At 28.6% G+C, this 12,938-nt stretch overlaps 1 protein-coding gene across 1 annotated transcript in view; it reads left to right on the forward strand.

Annotated features, from left to right (window-relative positions):
- LOC108761596 (cytochrome P450 4C1) overlaps positions 1-4,663 on the forward strand; it is a 46,140-nt gene extending 41,477 nt beyond the window's left edge. The window contains exons 8-13 of the mRNA XM_018508207.1: positions 1,875-1,977; positions 2,157-2,263; positions 2,342-2,410; positions 2,988-3,156; positions 4,076-4,255; positions 4,336-4,663. Coding sequence (XP_018363709.1) covers positions 1,875-1,977; positions 2,157-2,263; positions 2,342-2,410; positions 2,988-3,156; positions 4,076-4,255; positions 4,336-4,514 — 807 coding nt within the window. The 3' untranslated portion in view covers positions 4,515-4,663. The remainder of the gene's footprint in view (positions 1-1,874; positions 1,978-2,156; positions 2,264-2,341; positions 2,411-2,987; positions 3,157-4,075; positions 4,256-4,335) is intronic.
- Positions 4,664-12,938: the final 8,275 nt, after the last annotated feature.

Genomic DNA, 12,938 nt, shown 5'->3' on the forward strand with positions numbered 1-12,938 from the left:
TCAGCCTCGATCTTGCTTTAGTCGGCCGGATCAGCCCCGATCTTGCTTTAGTCGGCCGTATCAGCCTCGATCTTGCTTTAACCAGCCGGATCAGTCCCGATCTTGCTTTATAACTTAACTAGTACTTAACGAAAAGTAACTTAATTATAGTGTTTTGGAAAGCTCTCGAGATGAGCTGTAAGAATGTGCAATGAGAAATAAGGGGTTCCATTTAAAAATTAAAGATGACCTTCACGTGACCTTCAGAGGACTATCCAAGGTCAAATCGATGGCACCATCTTATGTTCCCTTTCGAGTCAAACAACTTTTGTCTGAAACATTTTTGTCTACTGGGTTTAGTTTTCGAGATATTTGGCTGGATCATTTAAAATGGGACACCCTGTATATTACAAAATGTAACATTTTTCAAATTTTATGCAAACTCCCTATTTAACTACCTATTAAACATATTGATTGGATTTATATAGCTCGTATTGCTGTCTGAGCTTATTTGCAATTGTTAATATAAAAATTTGTTAAATTATACATATATTTTAAAGTGATTCGAGTTTATTATTTACAGAAAATTTCTTTCTAAGTGATCCGATTCTGCATGACAGAATTCCTGCAAAATACAAAAGTCATAAGGAAATTTACGAAGATGCAATAATGAAAGGATGTCGAGTGTTACAGAAAGTGCAACAGTTACATGACTCGGGGAAAGGCGGCATGGACGTTTTCTCGTAAGATATTTCGACGTGTAATAAATAGTATAATGTTTTAAAGTCGTTATGAAGAAATGGTGTGTGTATATACAGGGTATATCGTAAGTACACTAAAAGATTTTAAAGGGTGATTGCTCACACAAATTCAAGACTAAAACTTCATATGACGATCTGTCGGAAACGGTTTAATTTCAAAGATATAATGTGTCAAAGTTGGAAAAAATATCGTTTTTTCCAAAAATTTCAAAAACCGTTCGAGTTATTTTGATGTAATTGGTATCCTAACAAATTTACCTTTCTAAAAAAAGGTAAAAAAAGACGCTAAGGGTGCGTGTTTCTCTTAGAAAAAACCGTTACATAAATTATTACACGCGCTTGTATGTGCGCTTCTTGAAAAAAAAATAACTTCCTATTCCAAACCTATTATCCAAACTATGAAAATATACAATAATAATTTTATTTCAAAAAATGTATGAAATCTTTAAATTGCGCCAATTATAAACAGGAAATACATTTCGTTGAAACACTAGGTAATGTTATACACAGTATTGTTAAAAGTAGGGGTTTCTCCTTAACGTAGGGAATTTTTACCTCAAAAAGGCGTAGGGAATTTTAAGTTAAAAAAGACCAAAATGTAAGAATACGTAGACGTATTGCCTTTCAAATACAAGAATTTAATTATAGCACGATATTCAATTTTTTCCATTTTTACAAAATGACATAAATGATTGTCAAACAAGAACTGAACGTCCAAAGTGCCCACAATTGTGACAGATATCTTTCGTAAGTATCACGATTATAATACCAGAATGGCTTTGACGAGTAACGCCATCTTCATGATAAAGCTCAAAACTTTTCAGACGACCCTCGTATATATATATACTAAATAAGCATGTTGAAACACTGCAAAGACACTATAATGTTCAGCACGTAGATTAAGGAATTAAAAAATGTTATATTTACAAATTTAGATTATCAAATATTATTAAGTTCTAAAGTATAACCTCGTATTTGACATTTCTCTATTTGATTTATTAATTCTTTAATGATTAATTCTTTGATTATTCTATATTTCTTTTTTTATTCTTAATTGATTAATTCTTTAATAACACATTGTTAACGCATTCATATAAATCATAGAAAAAGCATTAAAAAGTTGTATTCACGTAGATTATTGCTGAAAGAAGACTTTATCATGAACGCACTAATGGTCAATACTTGAAAGAGTTTGATAATTTATCAGCACAAAGAGATGACAATGAAACAATTGGAAGTACGTAATGTAATCAGACGCTATTCATTAAATTTAGTATAATATTATAAATTATATTTTACAATTAAAAATCAAAAAATAATTTTATTTCTTGATGTAATAAATATTATCTAATAAAAGTCACAGAAGAACTGTCGTACTATTAAAATAATACTGATGTATAATATATTTTAATTTAGCACGAAGAAAGCGGCTTGCAATGTTGGATCTTCTAATAGCGGCATCTCGTGAAGGTCTTATGACTGATATAGATATTAGAGAGGAAGTCGATGCTTTTGTGTTTGCGGTATGTTTTTGTAATAATTTCTTTTGATTTTTTACGCATTATTCGCTATTCCAATATATGTATATAATGTGGTTGTAGGGCTACGATACTGTAGCAATAGCTGTAAGCTTTATTTTGGCACAATTAGCTGAGCATAAGGACATTCAGGTATTTATATCATCAAATATAAATTGCTATTCTTAGACTTCTAAAGAAATTAATTAATTCAAATAATTCTAGAGAAGTCAGTTATTTAAAATATATCAAATTAAATATTTTAAATGTGTGTATGTAATGTATTGTTTCACTGTATAGATATGCAAAAATGTATATATACGCGTGAGTGCGTATGTGTAGGTATGTTTCAAATGCACTGAAAAAAATGCATGTAATTTTACATGGAAATGACATATTTATGACCGGAAAATTACTTAAATTACGTAAATATGATTGAAAATTTACTGGAAATATAGAATAGTAAATTTCCAATCATATTTAGATAATTTTCCGGTCATAGACATGTAATTTCCACGTAAATTACATGCATTTTTTTCAGTGTATTCTATTTTTCAACGTTTTTTTAATTTTTTTATATACACATAATTAAAACAAGTTAATTCGATATTTGTGAAAAACATTTCTGAAATTTCATAGAGTTTGCCAATTGTGTCTATATAAATGCATTAAAATAACAAAAAAAGCACTTTTAATTAGCATTACTGATACAGTAACATCAATGATATAGGATCGTGCTAGGAACGAAGTCGATTCTGCTATACAAGGGAATGAGGAGCAATTTACTTTCAAATTGTTGCAACAATTACCATATTTAGAAAGATGTATAAAGGAAGCGTTGCGTTTATATTCCAGTGCACCGTTAATATCACGTATTTGTGGAGAAGACGTAAAATTACGTACGCATTAAAAAATTCTTTTGTTATATTTATCCTATTTTTTTAAATATATTACTTAATATCTCAAGTAGCAAGGAGACATTACTTGTCATTATTTTGACATGAAAATAATAATAATAGCTTTATTGAAGAGCAAAGAGACACATATTATTATATACACTCGCCAACAAAATTATCGCAACATAAATTTACATAAAAATTTTGCAACTTTTTTTAACTTGTCAAGTAACCGTAATTCCGTGAAAAATGGACGTATTTAAAAGTTCTTTTTTCATTCAAGGATAAAGTTCATACTTTAAGATTTTCAAAAATTTCGAATTTATTCTTATTTCCGCCCGCCATTTCTTCTAAAGTAAGGAAGTGTCACAACTCGAAAAAATTGTATAATTTAACAAAGCTGTGGGGGATGGAATGAATTTTTTTCGTTATGATAATCATCATAAAGTTGGACTTTTCCTTGCAAATTAAAAAAAAATAAAGATTTGTGCGATTTTTTGTTGCGGAGGTACGGTGCACCAAAATTATCTATGCATTTTTCAATTTTTTGTTCAACTACCGCCAGCATTAACATTATCCGATGCGCATCATGGGGAGATTCCTGATCGGATTTTGCGCATAAGTTATCATTACTCTAATATTCAGCAGTAGTATTATTTACCATGTTCGCAATTTTCTCTCCTTTACATATGAGATACAGCATATAAAATTTTCCAAAAATAGTATTATACTTACAATTAGCATTATACATAAGATAATTAGCATTATTATTAAATTTAAATTAATATATAATATTATATTTCATAATACATAAACTAAAAGCATATATTCCTGTTTTATATCTGCAGATATTTAATTTTAAAAATTTAATAAGAACTTGTAATTATTATTTATAAATCTCATTTTACAATATCCTTTTCAGAATCATATTTAGTACCTGCTGGAACAACAATAAATATGATTATTTATGCAATCCACAGAAATTCCAATTTCTGGCCAAATCCAGAAGTATTTAATCCAGATAGATTTTTACCCGAAAAAATCCGAAATCGTCACCCTTATTCGTATATATCATTCAGTGCTGGACCACGTAACTGCATCGGTAATTTTTTATACCTTATATAAACAATAATAATTTTTTATACCTTATATAAACAAATTACGGTATATATAAAATTTTAGGCCAACGATTTGCTATGCTGGAAATGAAGGCAATGATAGCTTCTGTGATACACAATTTTTACTTGGAGCCCATTGATTATTTAAAAGATGTTCGGCTACAAGCTGATATCACACTTTGCCCTACTCAACCACTTCGTATAAGATTTATCCCTATTCACAAAATTAATGTACGTATTTGAATCAAATATCGATTTAATATATGTTATAGAAAGCAAACGTCGGAGAAGTAGTAAAATATGGTGTATGTTATAGACAAGATTGAGTAGTAACTCGTTACTCTTATAACAAAGTTATGGTTAGTAATAGTATTACTTTTTTTAAGAATTGTAACTTGATTATATTTTTTGGTAACTACTGACTAATTTAATGGTTATCTTTATAATTATTTTACATTTTTACGAACGTATTTTAGGAACATATTTTACAAATTCATTATATATTATTATAACATATGAGCTGCGTAAAATAAAGCGATTAATGAATAGTCAGTGATTATTTCTTGTGATATGAATATTTATACCTTTACCTTTGATATAACCTTATTCCATAAATATATGTATTAAGATTTATATCTAGGGTCCTTTTATGAATCCATCTTATTATACATATTGGTCTCAGTATTTTTTAAATATAATACGTTTATTAATTTATTATAAATTATTAATTCAGCTAATATATTGAAATGTAATGAATTTATTTTTAAGTTTTTAAAACAGAAATGTGACTCATTATATAGAAAATAATATATAAGTACATATGTATAACCGAGTATTTTAGTATACTAGAACATAACAGGCGCGCGCTTCGCGCGCGCTACTAAGCTTTTAACGTTTATACAGGATGTTTTCAAATTCGCGCCCACGAAGTACAAGACGTGAAACTTTATGCTAAAATAAACAACTTTTTCCTTTAACAAAATTGCGTTCGATAAATAATTTTTATGTTTATTTGTTAAAATCAACCTGCTCTCCTGCAAAAACTACTTATCGGACGCAATTTTGTTAAAGGAAAAAGTTGTTTTTTATGCTAAAACGAACAACTTTTTCCTGTACTAAAATTACATGAGATAAATAATTTTTTGCATTTACTCTTATAACTTCAACCTGCTGTCATGCAAAAACCACTTGTCAGACGCAACCTTTCCTTTGCAAAAGGAAATAGTTGTTTGTTTTAACATAAAGTATCGCGTCTTGTACTTTATAGGCACGAATTTGAAAACACCCTGTATATACAAATATGTATAATATATAGGTATATGAAACTTGCAGAAACGTTGCAATATTGCAGATTGCGCTGTAATATCGCTGCAACATTGTAGGTATTAGGAATATTGTAATACATATAATACATATTACGGCGCAAGATTTTACAAATTGTTACAGAGACATTAAAAAGATTTTGGCTTTTGAGTAATGGACTGCGCATATGGAAACATACGTCAATTACACGTTATATAATTGTTAATTACTTCCATTAATTTAAACATTATAGTGTTCACTGAAACATATGTCATCGCCGCAGTGCGACAAGATTTTTCAAACTTTATACTCAATTATCATAATTTTTTGAAATATTTGGATTTAAAAAATTCTCTGAATATTGCAAAAAAATGAAATAGATTGCGTGGAGTTTCTTAATATTTCCATTTTACCAATTACGAATATGTACAAAATAGGCGCACCTGCATAAAATGTATGATATACAGGGTGTCTCACAACTATCGCATTTCTTCTTAAGGACATATTCTTGAGGTAATTTTGAGACGAAAATTCTAATACGAAAATATCGGAACTACAATAATTTTTTAAATTATAAGCTAACTTTAAATGCTTATGAATCAAAAACCATTTTAGTTTTATAGTCTATTATTATTTTAGTTTTATAGCCTCTCTCTATTATTATTTCTCGATTCTTTTGAACATTCTAAAATGAAAATCCTAATACGAAAATCTCGAGGCTATAATAGTTTTCGAATTACACATTATTCTTAGCCAATTATAATTCAAAAACTATTGTAGCCTCGACATTTTCATATTAGGAGTTTCGTCTCAAAATTACCTCAAAAATACGTTTTTAAGAAGAAATGCGATAGTCGTGAGACACCCTGTATATTTACAAAGAAGTGTATATATATATATATGTCTATATACGTGAACTTTAAAATATATATACAGGGTGTTTGAAAATTACCGGGTAATCGATCACGAGCAGGTAGAACGGACCGAATTGAATCGAAAATTCTTATACTATTTTGTAGGTTGCGCAATAGTTAACGAGATATTAACGTTTAAAGATAGCCGAATAAGCGCGCCTACTGCTGCCGAATATACAACTTACCGTTCCCACCGATCGCACGGCGCGCGGGCCGCTGGGAGTGGGGATGGCCTGTTAGGCGTGCCGTTTGAAGACGTTTAGTGGCAGTTCCCATCCCACTCCCAATGGCCCACGCGCCGTGCGATCGATGGAGAGGTAGGTTGTACTGGCCCAAATGGTGCTCCTCGTAAAGAACCATTTGGGCTAGTTTCACCAACGCCAATTACTTAATCGGCCGTGAAACTGATAACTAATCACGTTTGCTGTTTAGTAGAACTAATGATATGTATCATTTGTATAAAAGATTTGATATCAACAATTGGCGCCAAGTAAAATTCCATGTAATTCGAACACATTAAATTTTACTATTTTATTCCTCCCAAAGAAAAAATAATTTATTTAACTTTAATGTTATGTATCATATTCGTATAATTGATTATCAAATTAATTAAATTCTACCAAATTAAAAAATTTAATTTACATGAAAAATTTTTCTGTTTAAATTAAATTTTTTCATTTTATACGGTTAATTCTTTAATTTTTGTGGTAACATTTAAATTGAGCAAGGTAACGCAAGTTTGTGATGTTTTGTATAATATTTTGAAGGAGAATTAAATAACCACTACTTTAGTTGGAAGAGGAAATGTCTTTGAATGAATTGTGATATAATGATTTCATTTAAGAGGAATTTAAACCATTTGGATTGGAATAGGAAGATTCTTCAATAAGTATACGTATACTTAGATTTCATTGTATAAAAATTAAAGATAGTACTATTTGGATTAAGTAAATAATAAATAAAGATAGTATCACTTGAGTTTTACTTTTCATTCTGATAGTAGAATTTAACTTGGCGCCAGTTGTTGATATCAAATCTTTTATACACATGATACATATCATTAGAATTAAGTAAATAAAGATAAATAAAAATAAAGATAGTACCACTTGGGTTTTACTTTTACTAAATAAACCGCATACCCGTCTGAATTATTTGCTTGCACATACATATACATAGCATTTAACTTCATAAAAATTTTATAATTTCATTCAACTTTGCGCCATTGCTGATATCAAATCTTTTTCTTTTATAAAAATAATAGGTATATCTCATTGGAATTAAGTAAATAATAAATGTACTAGTTTAACTTGGCGCCTGTTGTTGATATCAAATCTTTTATACACATTATATATACGTATATTAAAGTTAAGTAAATAGAGAGAATCTTTTATACACATGATATATATATCATTAGAGTTAAGTAAATAATAAAAAAAGATTGGGTTTTACTTTTTAATTTGGTAGAATTTAATTAATTTGATAAATGATACGTGTCATTAGTTTTAATGAACATTAAAATTACAATCACAATTACAAGTATTATCAATTTTTAATTTAATCTTAAATCTATCTTAAATCTATCTTAAATCTACGCATCGCTCTTATAATATTAGCTACAGCAGCAAATCCTTTGTATATATTAGCAAATTTCGCAGCTATAGTAGCTAATGCATTTTAGCAAATCAGAATTATATTAGCTACAGCATATTATTGATACCCTTGTTTTGCAGAAGCGAATGGCTCGAACTTTCTCGTTGCGCTCAACGCGCCATGTAATCGGATCGACAAATCGTTATTACTTTACAACCATAATATTTAAAGAGCTAAAACTTTCCAAAAAACTTCCTTAACTAATAAAAAAAATTGTAGTATCGGTAAAAGTTGATAAATCGAAAATTCGTACGATAACTTTTGTGATCGAATGGATAAAACTACGAATTCGAGAGAAATATTTTGAAAAATTCGGCATTTGGCTGTGAAATGTTTCGAAAACTTTTTATATACTTTATATTTCGAGAAACATATTGAAGTTTATCCTGTTAAAATTTCAAAGAAAAATATTCATATTTGGCTGAGATATGGCGAGTTAAACACAAAACCTATTAAAATTTTTTCATTAAAAAAATTATTTTTTTTGTTTATAACTTGAAAACAAAAAAAATTCCAAATTTGGCTTAAAGACAAAAAAGATGCGCTATGAAATTCTCTACAAGAATCAGTCGTCAAAATTGAAATTAGGGCGATATCCAAAATTAGCCCTTGCGGACAATATTTAGCCTGCGAAATCCACGCGTATCCCCTTATAGAATCCAGCCCCTCAATTACTTTTTTCCTCTTTTACAGATTCGAAAATCCTTTTCCAGGATTAAAGTATACGCATTAATATGTGTTTGTGAGATAGAGTTTATGTCAAGAACGACAAAAAATTTCGAAATTTAAATCTTAAGAAAAATTTTTTTGTTCTCTGCATAAACTTCACCTCACATACACGTAATGCGTATACTTTAATCGTGGAAAAGGATTTTCGAATCAGTAAAAGAGGAAAAAAGTAATTGTTATACAAAAAATACGACTTTAATTTTGGAAAATCTTTTTTGTTAGGCCTTCGATCACAATTTTGCAAATTCAGGATTGTTTGTGCATGTCATACGCTTCCGGGGAAGATATCATTTGGTACGTACAACCTACAGAATTTCTGCACTAAGGAAATTATAACCTAAGGTGACAGCTGTAAGAGCCGAAATAAAGTGAACTTTTAATTTTTTCCCCGATTTTCTCGTCAAATTTAGTGTGGCCGATGTTTTTTTCGTGCATACTTTTATTGTGTAAAAGGTTTTGGTAATCTAGAAAGCCAATTCGGAGAAATTGGCAATCTGCAATTGTCGGTAATTCCTGTTAGTTTAGTCTGTTAGTTTAATCCACTTAAGATTAAAAACCCTTTTTTTGAATTATGTTTCGTCCATTTTGAACGAAGTCAGCTTGAATTTTGAAGTTCATAGCGCTACGAACTTTTGTTCCGATTCGAATTCGTATATCATATACACGTGTATATAAAAATTGATTCGCCCTCGGATCTGGGGCACCTAATATATTCATATGTCGAGCGTATGTACGTGTACGTATGCATTTACATCATCAGAATCACAGGTCACTCCTCGCGCTGTTAAGATATTATGGCAAACAGTGGCAGAATAATAATAGAGTACATACCGCTCGATGCAAAAACCGATTGCAGTGAACGCATTTCAATTGCTTTAATTGCTTTCATTATCCGGTGATTGCGCACAAGATCTGATTATCCAATTATATTATTATCATCCTATTAAACATAATAGTAACGTAATCACGCGTTCTTGCAGAAAATCGACAAATTTTTTGTCAATTGATTTATAATCTTAATTAAGTTGCTGATAGCGAAAGAAACAGACGATTCTTCACGCATTAATTGTTCGAATTCTTGCGACTTTTGACCTACACTGAGAAAAAAAAGTTGCTGTTTCAAAAAAATATTAGTTAATTTAACTAAATGTAGCGGTCACGGGCTGTCAAGCAAATATTTGTTAATTCAACAAAATGTTTGTTAATTCAAACAAATAACATGTTTTAAATTACAAGATTTTGTTAATCTAAATATATAAATATTTGAAGTAAATACTCATTACAAACTAAACGCATTTAGTCAAGTTAATAACTTTTTTTCTCAGTGTATAAAAATTGCACTCGAGCTTGATAATGAAAATAAAATCATTGAGTCATAATCGAGAGATTAATATTTATAAATGGTATTCAGATAGCACAGAGAGTTCAAAAAGAATTCAGTCGTATATCATTAATTCTGTTCATTTTCAGGTGCAAAAAGAATTCTTCTCAGAACTTTTCAGAGAAAGACTTCTTTTGGTATCTGAAACTAAAAATATCTAAAACTGAATTCAGAATTAATAACTGAATTTTTTTTTACTTTCTATTTGAACAGCATGTATTAAAAAAGAACCCATGCAATCAATACAAATAGTACAATAAAAAAATATATTAAATTTTAATAAATCATTGTTTGAATAGTTTCAACTAAATATTTACTAAATATACATACAAGGATACATTTATTTGATACAAGGATCATTAATTTGATTTATCATTTCTTTTTATTTTTCTAAACTCACACCGAAGTATTAAGAATTAAATGCTAATTTATTAAGATCCATTTCAAACCGAATAAAGTAATTTTACTTAGTTGTGTATTCACATGTCTAACGTCATTTATTGCAGTTTAGAAATATTCTAATTATTTTTTTTAACATAAATATTTATGATCAGAAATCTCATGTATTCTAGTTCATCTCGACTATTTTATTTAATGATACTAATATTAATGTATAATATTTTATATGTAAAACAATATGAATAAATTGCTTGTATATGGGCCTCTGCGATTATTGATGCATAATATATTCATAAGGCGATAAGATATAATTCGCAAGTAATATGTAGTTTGTATTGATTTCCGCACTAAAGAGAATTTAAATACAAAGAATTGTTTATAGTTAACTCCGTTATTGGAAGTGTATTGTTTGCGAATTACATTTTATCGTCTTGTATCGAATATATTATATCATTTACGCATCAATAACCATGAAGGTTTAGTTTATTTATATTTGAGACTCTTATATTTATTCTTGGAACAATAAAACTATTTTCTTTTTCTTTTTATTTTTTATATAAATATATGTGGAAATCGCAAATTTCGCCACACGTATAACAAATAAAGTTTTTAAAGAGAAAAGCTTCCTTATTTTTTTCATTGAGAATGCCAGCAATTAATGCCAGAGATAATCATAAAAAGACGGTAGAAAAAAAAAATTTGAAAGTCCTGTATCAACAGTTCTTTATCGTTTATCACAATATACGCATGCACTTGTCGCATACACTCACATCACATTACGGAGGAGGTTTAAAGGTCAAGTAAATCATAAGGATTAGTGCGGATCATCCAAGTAACTCATTGTCAGTATATATTTAGTATTTTTTTTAGAGTGATTTAGCTAATTCATTAAAACTCGGCTTCAACTGATGAGAATTATCAGTAACTGACCCTTTAATTTAGTTACTAACAGAATATTAAAAATTACTAATGTAAACCGATTCAAGATCATCAGTTATTGATGCAGCTAATTAGTTAACAATTCTTTTTTTGATGGCGTATGCACTTGTCGTTTTGCGACGCGTCAATGAAATCCGAAACGGCAAATTAAGAGCGAAACTGTAGAAAAAACGTTAAGAATATTAGAAGACCTAAAGATTTGAAAAATAAATATGATAATAAGATGTAATTAGATTGTTTCGTTTTTCTTCGCGACCATCATTTTATAAAAAAAGTCTTTGACGTCAAAAATGTTTTTATCAAATGTCAGAGGGGATCAACCGTTTATCGCAATATTATAGTTATCGCGTTTCTCTGTATAATTGAACAACAAATTAAGTTTTTATTGAGGAAAAATTTAATTAAAGTTAATTGTAGGGTAGAATTTTGAAATTTTGTTCACATAAAAACTTATCACAGAAGCTTCTTAATTTTATTACATTTACTATTTGTAATGACGATAAATAACACAACATATTTTTACAGATAGAAAGATCGACACGAGTAGAATCGATTTAAAAAAATGCAGTAGAAAAAAGATATCGTCTAAAATTAAAAATAAAATTAAAAACTGTTATAAAATTCAGAAATAAAATAACCGTTAATTCAAATAAAATTTTTATTTTATTTCTAAATTTTTAAAATAGATTACATTTCTATTTTATTTCTAAAAATTTTGTATTTCAAGTTTTAAATTCTTAACATACAGATTCTAAAATTGTAAATTTTTAAATTATAAATTATATGTACTCTCTTTACCTTTAAATTTATTAATTTTTATAATTTCTTAAATAAACAAAATGTTGAATTTATATTTTAAAATTTACAATATTTTACAAAATTGGGTAACTATTATAATTTTTTAATTAAATAAAATTTACAATTTACAACTACAATTTTTAAATTATATAATTAAAAAATTTACTATTTAAAAATTATAAAAACCAAGTTTTGTAAAAGTTGCTAAATTAAAAAAAAATATATATTTCTTTAAATCATTAGAGACAGTGAGAAAAGAATAATTTTTTTTATTAGTACGTGTGTTCCCGTTATGTGTTTTTGTAATACTTCCCTAAACTCGACAATGATGAGTCGTTAGAATTAAATTTGTGCGACGCACGAAAAACAATTGGTACAGGTACATACATATGTACGACGTCATACTTCTACCCGAGGACCTATCAGCCAAAGTACACATATTCCATCGAGCTATATGTATCAGTTTATACTGCACTCATGGTGGGATGATAATACGATTGAGTCGTTTAGATAATCCGCGCGCATGAAGCGGAGCGTGTACAGTTAAGACCGGAA

The sequence above is a fragment of the Trachymyrmex cornetzi genome, unplaced genomic scaffold, assembly GCF_001594075.2.
Source record: "Trachymyrmex cornetzi isolate Tcor2-1 unplaced genomic scaffold, Tcor1.1 scaffold255, whole genome shotgun sequence".
In the NCBI taxonomy this organism is placed as follows: Eukaryota; Metazoa; Arthropoda; class Insecta; order Hymenoptera; family Formicidae; genus Trachymyrmex; species Trachymyrmex cornetzi.